The sequence below is a fragment of the Aptenodytes forsteri genome, unplaced genomic scaffold, assembly GCF_000699145.1.
Source record: "Aptenodytes forsteri isolate BGI_AS27 unplaced genomic scaffold, ASM69914v1 Scaffold15, whole genome shotgun sequence".
Classification (NCBI taxonomy): Eukaryota; Metazoa; Chordata; class Aves; order Sphenisciformes; family Spheniscidae; genus Aptenodytes; species Aptenodytes forsteri.
In genome coordinates this window covers 6,618,109-6,631,162 of record NW_008795129.1, presented here as the reverse complement: position 1 = coordinate 6,631,162, position 13,054 = coordinate 6,618,109, and the positions used below count along the sequence as shown (strand labels likewise).

At 40.8% G+C, this 13,054-nt stretch overlaps 1 protein-coding gene across 1 annotated transcript in view; it reads left to right on the top strand.

Moving 5' to 3' along the window:
- Nucleotides 1-6,104, top strand: part of ERCC6 (ERCC excision repair 6, chromatin remodeling factor) — a 49,849-nt gene extending 43,745 nt beyond the window's left edge. Inside the window, exons 16-20 of the mRNA XM_019471751.1 lie at nucleotides 917-1,062; nucleotides 1,145-1,876; nucleotides 2,497-2,698; nucleotides 3,014-3,092; nucleotides 3,538-6,104. Of these exons, the coding sequence (XP_019327296.1) occupies nucleotides 917-1,062; nucleotides 1,145-1,876; nucleotides 2,497-2,698; nucleotides 3,014-3,092; nucleotides 3,538-3,966 (1,588 nt within the window). The 3' untranslated portion in view covers nucleotides 3,967-6,104. The remainder of the gene's footprint in view (nucleotides 1-916; nucleotides 1,063-1,144; nucleotides 1,877-2,496; nucleotides 2,699-3,013; nucleotides 3,093-3,537) is intronic.
- The last annotated feature ends 6,950 nt before the right edge of the window (nucleotides 6,105-13,054 follow it).

The following is a 13,054-nucleotide window of genomic DNA, read 5'->3' as shown; positions in this document are numbered from 1 at the left end:
CTTTGCCTGTGTTTTCTTCCCTGCAAATATGTGATCATCCTTGCAGGAAGCTATGAAGCTCAGTTAATTCTTAAAAACTTTAGTGTCTTCTGATGGGTGCACTACAGTAGCTGGCACCTATGTTTAAACTTAGTTTTTGCCAACTGCATTTAAAAATAGTTTCCCTGCTTAATGCCAGCAGAGCCAAAACCATGATAAAAACACTTCTTGAGATCTGATTTCCAGCTTTATTTAGGGGTGTATTTTTTGTACAGGAAAATAGCGCCTAGAACTTGCAATCAAAAGCTATGTAGTACAAACATGTCATAGAAGTAGATTTACCAATACTAGAAGAGTTTTTGCAGCTTAGTTCTCCCTCAAATTTGTTCTTTCAGTCCTCTGCAGGTGGGCTCTTTTCTCCCTTCCTCTAAACCACGTCTGATTTCCCTTTTCAGTGGTTGTCATCCAGTCATCACCATCAGACTGAGCTACTCTGCTGCTTTTGATTCCTCCAACCAATTGAACCATTAAAATGTTGTCATTTTAACAAGCTCTTCTTTTTCTTTCAGGAGCTTTCCGATAGTTTTATTGTAATATATGCAAGCTTTTCAATTTTAATGGACAAAAAAAATTCTAGCTGTGAAGTTATTTATTGCTTAGTTAAGGGATGTCTCATAGGATGTTTCAGGATGGTGGTTACCTGTTGTGTTATGGGGTTGTTGCAAAACAATAAATCCCTGTGTTTAACAATTTAGTTGGTTGTTTGACAGTTACTAACTCAAGATTGTCTTCTGGAAACTAACATCATCTTCCCACTGCTTAATTGTTCTGCAGGGTAACATTTGTGCTTATACAGTTTTCTGTTTAAGTACTGTATTCAGTACTTAAACATAGCTAGACATTGTTTCATGCACAAAGTACTTTTTTTCTTTTTTAGACAAATCTTCAAACAGTTTTTAACGAACAGAGTGCTGAAAGACCCTAAGCAGAGGCGCTTTTTCAAATCCAATGACCTTTATGAACTTTTTACTCTGAGCAGCCCAGATGTGTCTCAGGGGACAGAAACAAGTGCAATTTTTGCAGGTACACATTTATTTCTATTTGTACAAAAGAAAAAAAGTTTGAAGTGTTTGATAAATGGATACTAATTTCATTCATCCCTCAGGTACTGGTTCAGATGTTCAAGTCCCAAAACACCAATTGAAACGGAAACTTGAAAAGCCACCTGATAATGACACTTGTAAAGGTGATCTCCATCTTACAGAAAGCAGCTCACCAAAGTACAGCAAGTCATCCAATTCCTACTCAACCACCCACGTGACAAATTCTTCTTCTAAAGCAATAGAGACAAGTGAGGAAACCAAAGGAAATTTGGAAGCCTTGGACCAAAATAGCTATGCAAAAGATAACGCACAAGCTGCTACTGATATAAATTCATTGAATAAAAGCAAGGAGGAAAGCTTGGAAAGAGCTGACAAATCTATGTCCCAGTCATTGCCAGGTGATGCAGGGTCTTCAGAGAATGCCAAATGTCTGAACACCATGGTGGCTGATGAAGTACATGGAGCAGCTAATGCAAATATCAAGGGAGATTTTAGCCTTACATGTAGTGCAGCTGGCTTTTGGGAAAAGCAGGTTGCTAAAACTGAAGATGGGCAATTAGATAATAGTCATTATAAACGTACCTCAAAAACAAAGCACAGGGTGGATATTCTGTCACATGAGAGCCACAAAGATAAATCTAAAAAGAAACATCACAAAGATGCCAAATTTGAAGGAGAGCGCGTTCCTCATCTCGTGAAACAAAAGCGATACAGAAGGGAGAACAGTGAAGAGAAGGAAGAAGACTCAAAGAAAAATGATGATTACGTCTTGGAGAAACTTTTCAAAAAATCAGGTAACCGTTGTTATTTGGCTGCTCAACAGTGTCAGACTATTTAAACAGAGGTATATAAAACTTACGCAAGTGAGAGAAGGAGCAGTTCTGTTACTCTAATGGTTAGAGCTACAATACAAAACGTGTTTTATCTTTTCTGTTACTGTAGTGAAACATTAAAATGTTCATCGTTGAAATGCTCTGGTTATGAATGTGCTCATTACCTTGGCACAAACATTTCAGAGAGATGCGCAGCCTTCCAGAAACGCTTCTGGATATAGAAGTAATGCAGTGTTTCTTCTGGAAATAAGGATGTAACCAACCTTCATTTACACAAGGGTTTCACTTCTGTCTGTCCTGTCCGTAACAATAGAAATGATGGATTTACCCACATAATTGCCAAGTCTGTTGTGAATAATGATCTCATCAGCACACCAGAAGTGGCTTGCTGTCAAATTGATTGCTTAACTGATAGAAGGGGGTTCTCTTGTTAGAAACGACTATACTGAAGTGCTGAATATAATCAACCTGAAAAAGGAAAAATGTGATTGTGGCATTCACTTAAATGGTGAATATTTAATTTTATAGATAACCATGTAAATTAACAGATGTCCTCCTTCACCTTTTCTTCTGGTTTTTAGGGGTACACAGTGTTATGAAGCACGATGCCATTATGGAAGCTTCCAGTGCAGATCACGTGCTGGTGGAAGCAGAAGCAAACAGAGTAGCTCAGGACGCCTTAAGAGCCTTAAAAGTCTCTCGACAGCGATGTTTAGGAGCTGCTTCTGGTGTGCCAACCTGGACAGGCATGAGTGGTCTTTCAGGTGCACCATCAGGAATAAAGTAAGTTCAATTCTCACACTGCTTTTCCAAAAATCGAAGAGTTCCTTAAGATGCTATGGATTTATCTTTTTTTTGCACTTGGTATTTGCAGTAACATGTATCAAAGTGGAGTTTCACGTTTTATATTTAATAAAGACATGAAGGCGTATTATAAGCCTAGAAAGTCCATTCTGAAGTACAAAGAAAGCATTATTGTTGCACAGCAGAGGAGAGAGTTTGGCAGAGGGCTCTTGAGAACCCTAAAACTTTGGCAAAACTATCCTAATCGTTTTGGGAAGGATGTTTTATAGAGTTAATTCTTTTGTGGGTTTTTAGAAGTCGATTTGGTCAAAAAAGAAACCCCATGCTGCTTTCTTCACATTCCACTTGTGTATCACCTGCAAAGAAGTGCAAGGTAAGAGACACAAGCTAACGTTTCTCTTTTAAGAGCCGATATATGTGAAATGTTCTGATTTATGCAACAAATCTGATTTATACTGTAGATGTGTCTCATACCCATTTGTCATATGATTATGTAGAATTCTAGAATTTTTAGTCACCCATGAATTTGATTTTTCATGTTTTGATATAGCATCTTGATGAAGTGTAATTAGATACAGCAGTCACAAATTGCAGCATGGTCTGGTTTATCTGTCTCAAGACCAGCAATGCTTTTCTTTCGCTTCCTAAGTTCTAAAGTTGAGACCAGAACATATTACCTCTTTATTGTGTATTTCAGATGACTAGCTTCTGAGTGTTCATGTTTGTTATTTAAGTCTAAACAGCAGGCGGATTTTGTTCAACAGATTCCATGGATCTCAAAATCCAACTTTCTCCATAGTCTGTATGTTTATTTGCAGGATGCGGATACAATAAAGAAAGAAAATGTAAAGAAGTGTAGTTCCAATGGGCACTTTGATGGAAAATCTGGAGAATCATCATCCAGCGCACTAGACTCTTCATCTTTATTAGCTAAGATGAGGGCAAGAAACCACCTTATTTTACCACAACAGACAGGGAATGAGGGAGATGAGAATCATCAGCAAGCACCTGCCCCAGCCCCAGGTTCAACAGAATACGATGAACTGCTCGTGGATGTGCGTAACTTCATAGCATTCCAGGCCCGCGTGAACGGCGAGGCTAGCACTCAGGAGCTACTGCAGGAATTTGAGTCCAAACTGCCTGTGGCGCAGTCCTGCGTCTTTAGAGAACTTCTCCGCAATCTCTGCACCTTCCATAGGAGCCCGAATGGTGAAGGTGTCTGGAGGCTAAAGCCAGAATTCCGCTGACCTTTGTCAAGGGAAGGCACCTGTCTGTGTGCTCGGCCACGACTCTTCTTCCAAGGACTTACTGTTTGTCTTTTAAAATGAGGAATTATTTTGTATTTATGATTTAATAATTGACTCGAGCAGTCAGCGGTTGCCTGACTGCAACCATAAGCAGTGCTTGTTGCAGGCTCAGAGCTAACTTAATTTCTGATTTACACTATTTATATGAAAGTGCCATCTACCTCATAGATGAAACAATACAAAATATCAGCACCTTTTCTTTAGAAGAAATCTTAACATAGATGGGATGAAGAATACATACTGACTTTTTATTGCAATAAGAACCATGGATGTTGCTGTGGGTTGTAAGACTTCTATTTGATTTCTGTGAAATTCCAAGAACTTCCTCAATTTTCTGTATGTTACTTGAATCGTCATGGGGCACGCAGTGTACCATCAAAAAAAAAAAGAGGAGGAGGAGATGATGATAGTGGTCAGCATGAGAGATTCACTTGTACCAACACGTGCATCAAAATCATTGTATGACACTTTCATCAGTAGTGAGAATTTTGTTTTAATATCGGTGCTTTCATTGTTGCCAGCATCTAGCATATGCAGTGTAACTTACATCGCTAATTAACTTGGGAAATAATTCTGCTGCCATGGTGGTTTACTCACAAAAAAAATGGAAAGCCTGGCAGAATGTTGAGATGACGGACAGTTGATAATTATGGAAAACGTGTTCTATCACGGAAAACCCATTTACACCATAATTGTCAATTCGGTTACAGTCCCATACACCACTGGCAATTGCTTGGTACGCTATTTCTTACCACTGAGGTGACAGTAAGTGTTATGTTTGTCACAGGTTGTGGACTGATAATTGAAATCCCATGAAATGTTCATGGGTCTCACTGTAATTTATGTCAAAAACTTCCCAGTTCCCTGTTAGCACTTAAAATTTTATGCCTTGACAAAGACTGAGGTGTTAGTTGGTCAGAGGGGGAATGGTTTCACTGTATTTTACTAAACATAATCACTTTTGGCCAGAGACATAATTGGAGCATATACAGAAGTTACAGGTCATACCTATTCTGTAGATAGAGAAAATCTCAGCCTTCCTGACAGTCAGACAAGTTCTAATACCCATTTTCTTCGAAGGAAGGAAGGAAGGATTGGATTATTTGTAGCAAACCCAAGTACTACACTGGGTCTGTCTTCAAGGTACTAGTGTGCTACATAAGGAAATCTTAAGGGAGAAAAATGGATAGATTTTGAGAAGAAAACCACATTCTTGCAGCAACGTTAAATTACTGTATGGCTTAAACTAGGAGCAGTTAAATACGCCTAATGTCCTTCCTATCCCTAAGCTATTGAGAAAAGGGAAAGCTGAGCTACTTTTAGATTTTTTTTTTTTGTTCAGTGTGACGGTATCTTGTTTACTTCACGTGGAAGTACAAATATTGAAAGATGAATGGTGAAGCAAGAATACAAACTGTTACTTTGTTCTCGTAAAGAAAGCCGTCAAGATACTTCAGTGGCTTTTCCTCTTGTTTTTGCTCGGTGCTAAAGGATCTGTAGAGATTTGTAAAAAGTGGTGCCCCGCTGTTTCAGTAACTGGTCAGTTGGCTTTTCACAGACTGGAGTTGGAGAGGGCAGACAGTCCAAGAATCTGTTTCTTTTCCTCATGGCATTTGAAGGTGGGACTGTTGCACCTTTTCCTGACGTCTCTTTTTCTGATCCCATTTATATTCACTTACATTCCCTCTTTCAGGAGAAGGATGAAACCAGGAATCTACGCTGCAATTACAAAACACTTCAAAAATTGCAGATCTGTTGATATGACTTAAAATGGATCAGTAAAAGAGTAAAAACAAACCGATTTTGCTGTTCTCTCCAAAGCTATAGGGAATTTTAATTGGGTTTGGGTGTCATGCCCCCACACATCCCTATGCCCCAGGAACAAACCAGGAATTCAGCTGTCAGCAAAGCTGCTGCTGCCACCTTAGCTGTCAGTTCTGGTGTCCTGTTTTGTTTACTACTTCCAATCTTAGAGACATAGTTCCTGTACTAAGGAAAGTTTGCAGCTTCTTGCTGATCTGTTAATGTGAATGGACTTGCATGTGCTTTTTATAAACCCTTGGCTTTTATGGACTTATTAAAAAAGCAAGTTCTGGTGTCCTGTTTTGTTTACTACTTCCAATCTTAAAGACATAGTTCCTGTACTAAGGAAAGTTTGCAGCTTCTTGCTGATCTGTTATGTGAATGGGACTTGCATGTGCTTTTTATAAACCCTTGGCTTTTATGGACTTATTAAAAAAGCAAAACCAGAAGTCTGTTCTAGAAGTCTTCTTTGGGGGCGGGGGGAAGAATGGGGTGGGGGAGCCATTTTTGCTGTATAGTGTGGCTCTGACTAAATGATTCAGGTTGTCTTTAAGTACATTTTCATTTTTCATACAACTTCAAATTATGCATCCTAGCAACTAGATTTTTTTCCCAGTACTAGCTTTTGTTTAAAATGTTTAAAAGACTGAATGAATGTTAGTATAATACTCAAGAAAATATTTTTAAGTATTTCGCCTCAAAAGTGTATGTGATTAAAGGTCTACAGGCTGATTTATAGGTAAAAGTTGTTCTGGAATATAATATAGCTGCTATACATTTTAAAGTAGAAGAGTTATTTCAGAATAATCCTACTTTTATTCCACAAAGCATTATCTGATTTCTTGTTTGTTTAGCTTTACCTGTGTAAAGTGAATTCCTTTCACATCTTCAAAGAATATCTGAAACAATTCCTGACTACTGATATTGCATAGTCAAACATGTTTACCATTAAATAGCTTATAGATATGTAATATTTTTAAAAGCTTGTATTTTAGCCTTCTCAGTTTTCAAGTATTCAATGCTGTAGTTGGTAGTTGCTGCTTTATTTGTGCACGATTCCAAAAATCACTCACATGGAATACTTGTATTTTTATAGTTTGTTTTCTTACCTCAGTAAGAAGGGGATAAAGAACAATCAAAATACTACAGATGTTAATTTAGGAATCAAGTTGAAAAAAATCATTAAATCTTATTAAGGAAAGACATTTCAGCATGAAACAGTGAGTATAATCTTAAAATTAAAAAAAAAAAAGTATATCACAAGGAACTACTGAAAATTTCTTTCCTGTAAAGATGCTAAAAGCTGAGCACCATGCTACTCCAAAAATGTCAGGCCAGTGTAGATGATGTGACCTACTACCCACACAGCTCAGCGGACAAATGCAGTTGAACAAAAATTTAGAAAGCTAAATAGCAAAAACTTGGGATTGTTCTGTAAGTGGTTATGGGGACACCCGTTTGGGTAAAACGTGCTGCACTGGTACCTTAACAGCAGAAGTTAAAACTTAACCATAATTGTTCCTTCTGGTTTCAAACCATATTTGTGAAGGGGGAGGTAAAATAACTCTTGCTTTGTTTATTAAGATGTTTCCCTTCCTCCCCCATCCCATCCTCCTTTTACATTCTTCCAGGTGTTTATTCTCCTGGGTTTGTCCTTTTGCTGAACACTTAAGTCTTGTATAGCCAACCCGCTCGTCTCTGGTCTAAGAACTAAACTCTGACCTAGAGAAAAGAGATCCTGCTAAAGGTTGAAGGCATTTGACTCTTCTGAACAATAATGACCCACCACAAAAGAAATGTTAGCAAGATGCTGAATGGATAGATTGATAGAAATGGTGATTAAAAATGGAGAGGTGTATTTTTAAATCCGTAACTTCATACTGTGGCTCAGCCTCTTCTCAAAGGGCTACACCATGTGGAGAATTGAGTCTACTACAGCTAATAAATGTTATCCTCCCAAGTAAAGCTGTAGAGAATTGGGCTTTTACATCTGTAAGTTTTGGCTTCAGATGATAGTCACCTATAGACAGTTGTACTCAAGTCACAAGGTCAACTTCGCTTTTGATTCCAAGATTGCTAAACTTGGCTAATTTTGACTGTCTTCTAGTAGTGCAATTCTCTGCCCTTCAAGAAGCTACAACAGAAGGGGCAAGACTTTCGAAAGGACTTGGTGGGCTTTTTGTTGTTGTTCATACAATCCTGCAGCACTTCCCTTCTTTGAGCTACTGAGTCATTAAGACTAAGAAGTTTCCAGTTCCTCAGCTGTTGTAAATGCAGCTCCACTGGCATGGGTGGGCTGATGCTGTTCCTCGAGGACCTAGCCTTCTGATACTAGCCTTCATCAGAGCCAAAAAGCGTGTTATTTGGGATGCTGCTCGTACGTGATTTGAAACAGCCACAGAATGTTAGCCTTTCTCCAGTTTCTGTGTGCTTATTGATACTGCTGTATGGAAAGGACAATTAGAGGTGAGTTGCGTTCCTGAAAAGGGATAGCCTGTTGCACAGGTTTTTGGCTGATTTGCACAAAGAATGATCTTGTGGTGTCCATTTTTGGCTGAACTCCAGATACAGTTTGAGATGTGCTTTTCAAAAATCATGGAGGTAGGTGATGGCAATGATTTTAGCAGCCATCTGAAGAGACCTTTGTGTCTTGATTCCCCAGCTGAAGTTGTGTTTGAAGTGCACTTGGTTATACTGATGTTAGTCTGCAATTGAATCAGGGCTTTTTTGCTCATCTACCAATTAACTCAGTTAATACTGCCAGGACCCGTAATGCCCCATCACTAGTATGTAAAGAAAAAGCTCTTCACAGAGGGAGACTGTTTTGCATTTGCAAAGTCTGAACAGATACACAAATTCTGTTCAGTAAACAATGATACCACTGTGTAACTGAAAATGAGAGGGGAATCCTCGTAACAGCATTGGTGGGGAAGGAGGGGATTTTCCAATAGATTTTAAAATGTTACACATTGAGATCTATCAAAAAAAAAAATCCACATGTAATGATATACCATACTTTCTCAGTGACAAAGATATCCAGGCAAGCATCGCATAACTAGAAAAAGCAGTGTGAAAGTTATTGTTACAGGACGCATCCTTCAGAGAAAGCTGTCACAGGAAGCAGTAATTTAAGCAATTAATTTGACAAAACAGTCTTAGAGAAAAGACTAACTTGACTAAAGCTCTTTCAAAAAGGTAACACTTTTCTCCAACATAAAATAATTTTATTTTTAAAAGAAGGAACTGTGTAGATGGATAATAAAATCGGTGGGATAGTACCTGACTTGCATTCTTTTTGCATACTGCTGGGATTCCTATGTCAGATCTAGTAATAAGTTTAAGCAGTTTTCTCTCTTGGAGGGAGGAGGTGTTGAGGAACAGACGTATCTCAGTGGTTTAGCAAGGAAGGACGATGCAGTGTCTCTTGTGCTGGTGGTGGCTGTGCTTTCTCAAATGATACATAAAGATGATGAAAAGATTAGCTGTGAAGAGACCCCGTAGCAGCTTTATCCAAACTTGGCTTACTCCCAATGTATGGACCAAGAAATTACTTAAACCGTGAGGAAAAATTAGGAAGGAATTAAGTTAGGTAGCATAGTCACTGAGATGGTTTAAAATGTGGAATAATCTACCTGTTTGGTCTTTTAGGAGCAGGGGGATCTGGATTCTCCTACTATAAACCTCTGGGTGACTTTGGATGCGGTACTATACTGCCTGCTGCGTTGGTTTCCCCATCTGACGCATGCAGTCTTTCGGGGAAGGTAAGAAATCTTTCAAGTCCTTTGGAAGTGCTTCAGGAAATGACAGCACGGTACAAAGAAGTCCTGGTTGGAAAAACAGAGGTAACATGGCGTTTTACTGTCTAGATCATTAATTCAGCAGCTGTAGTTTACACAAAACTATCATACAAAATTGCTGAGAGTCCAGTTTTTGAAGGGCTTGAGTAGGGCACATGTCTTGGAGCCAGGATGTGCTGGCAAGTCTGCACTTGGGAGTTTATCTCCTCTGGGAGAGGTATTTATATATTAGATACATGGTAAAAACACTCTCTGCTACTTAAGGCCATTTATAACTTCCCTGTTCCAACATTCAAGCTAAATGCTGAATACACGCTTACCAACTCAATGGCTCTCTCCATCTACCCAGCCCTCAAGGGGCTATTCTAGGCTCTGGGGTGACGTCAACACTCCTACTTCACACGATATCACTGATGTGGTACAGTCCTGTACCTTCAGCTGAGACTTAGAAGATGAAGCTTTCCTCAGTAATTCTTAAGTTTTGTTGGTGAGCCTGGTTTTGCTGCCTCTACTATCATTAACAGTAAAGAGAAGTCTGACATCTTTCACGCAAGGGTCGTTCCTCTCTTCTTTTTTAAATGGGTCTAAGACAGCTGCTGTGAAGTGAGTGAAATACCTTGTGTTCTTGCTCCCTGCCTGCAAAAGCCACAGTGTCTTCACTGTGCAGTGCATCATTGCTGTGTTCAGGGAGCAGAAAACTACTCTCTTTTTTCCAGAAAGATCTGTTGTGAGTCACTAAACTAGGAACTACAGAACCTGCACAGAGCGTGTATGGAAAAGTGTCAGGCAGCTGTGTTGAGAAAGAAGCAACTTCCAGCCTGCTCTATCCACTAGTTTCTTATTGTTTGTGCTAACATGAAATTAATGGGAGAAGAGAGAGCATGTTCTGAGCTGAGCTCTTCATTTCTGAACGGCAGGGTTGGACTTGCATTTAAGTCCCACCTTGCTAAGGTTCTGAAATGCGCAATGAAGGCTCCCAAGTAAATTTTGCTGTGCCCGCTAATGATACCATGCGATAACCATGCTTTTTCAATATTGCTGTCCCATATTAATTATAATGGCATTAAAGATGATATGGCAGGCCACATAATAAATCCCACCGTTCTTACCCATAAGCTATACCTGAAAACCAGGTGATTTTGAACTCTTCAGACCCTCCAAGCTGTTTATCCAGTCATTTGAGAGAGGGAGAAAGAAAAGCAATGCCAATGCTGAACTCTTTAGAGAATCCACCTAAAATTTTAAGTCGTTAACTATCTATCATAGTTCCCTACAGATTCCCCGCTTTTCCTGGGCTCCCAAAGCCACACTGCTCACAACACGTAAATTGAGAGAACCTATTTTTATTGTACAGAACAGGGAGGTTGAAGCCTTGCACTAATTGCAAACCAGTATATAGTATCATCAGCGGAGCTATGACCAGCTCCAGCATAAGGCTTACATAAGCGGTGAGTCATACAGTCTTACGAAAGAGTAGGGAGCGAGGTTTTCATTATGTTGTTTGCCTAATCAGAAATATGAAAATAAAAGAACACAGCACTCAGTGGGTTACGTTTGGCTAACTGTAGGCTGGTATTTCTGCAGTCGCACTACTATGATTGAGGCATTTCGTTGTTTGTGGTCCCAGCTTATATTAAACAGAGAGGATTTTTTCATAAATCTTTGCCTCTAAGGCAGAGTTAAGGTTGTTTGGGAACCCTAGCTATGTGTTTCCAGACATTAATGTCTGGAAGCAGCACCATGAGAGTAAAAATGGAGGTATATGCCTAGGGAGGATACTGGGAGTAAATGAAGAGGCCCAAGGGCGGGGTAGGATAAGATAAGATGCTTATCCTTCTTCACTGAAGAAGCAGTGGAACGGAAGCAAAGCTTTTAGGATGACTGAAAAACAGTCTAGTGATGATTTCTCATATCTTACTAGTCTCTTTCCATGCTCTCAGGCAGGTAGTTGAATGGATATTGCTTTATCCAGCACTGCTGTTAGCCATGAGCTGAGATACATACAGCCCTTAGAAGACAACTGGAGAGTTTTGAGGATCAAAGTTGGCTGTAGCTTTATGTGCAGCAACAGTGCTCTTTACACTGGTCTGATTAACCCATCACTGCTTCTCATTTTCCTCCATCAGTCCTCTGCACCTCATGTGGCAAACTGGATCAGCAAGCTTGTCTCCTCGTGAAAAAAAACATAGCAATAGTAACTATCCAAATTTTCTTTCAAACATATGGCTACAATAGCTGAAGGCTGGAACAAGTGACAGTAGGAGGGAGTCTGGAGCTGAAGAGCCGCATGGCCAACTGCCCTAGGGACTTCAGCTTTGGAGCAGCAAAAGGTGAGTGCTTCCTGTATCAGAGCAGTTTGAACAATCCAGATTAAACCTTTTTTTTTTTTTTCCCCTGCAAATGGCTAATTTGGGAGCGGGTGGAGCTGTAGCCTCTTCGTCACCACCTCATTCCCCTATGGGCCCACATGCTTGCTCAGTGCAAGTACTCCTCTCTAACATAGTGTGCCTAAGCAGAAGGAGCCAGAGGACATTTCTACCTGCCCCATAACCCCCTAACCTTTGCTTTCCTGCCTGGAAAGGGAACACGGGGCCGTGTGGCACAAGCAGAACAGGCACTGCTGCGTGAACCATCAGGAATGTATAATTGCTCCTCAGTAAGTTGCCAGACTGCCTTAAAAAGGACTAGTATGCAGGATGCTTAGGGTTTGGGTTTGTTTCGTTTTGTTTGGGGTTTGTTTGGGGTTTTTTTTTGGGGGGGGAGGGGGAGGTGGAACTCCCTTCATCAACCAAAGGGGGGGGAAAGGCAAATTACTGAAAGCTGTTTCAGTTTGGGAATTATTTAAGCCTTAAAATAGCTTTTCAGAATGCGTATGCCTCCCCCCATCTTCGAAGCTTACTTCGAAGCTCGGCTGCTCTTGCTGCTTTGCAATAGCAGAAAGCCGGACTCTGCCCCTATCCCCTCACCCTGGGCAGCTCCAGGGCCGGAGCTAGAGACTGGTGTAACCGCAGGCTCCGTCCTGCAGCAGGGCCGAGCCCACCCTGGTACCTGGGCCCGCACCGGGGCGGGGGGGGATTCTGTGGGCTGCGAAGCTGGAAGATACAGGGGCTCACGCTCATTTTCACGCGTACGTTTTATTGCCGTGGCAACGACAGGAAACAGCACCTGGATCAGCAACGCCCAAATCCAAGCCTTTTTTAAAAAAGTAAATTTAAAGAATAAGATCCTCACAAGTGCGGTTTTCTTTGCAGACACTTGGCTTCCCCTGAAACCGACAGCCGTTGCCCGGCCGGCGGCCCTCTGATGTTGACGAGCGAGCGGCGGTGCCCCACTGAGCCTTTAAGGGGCCTTAATGGCCCGGGCGAGGCGCGGCCGCCCACCCCCGGGGGAAGCGGCCGTCGGGGCTGAGCACCCTGCCCAGCGCTCCC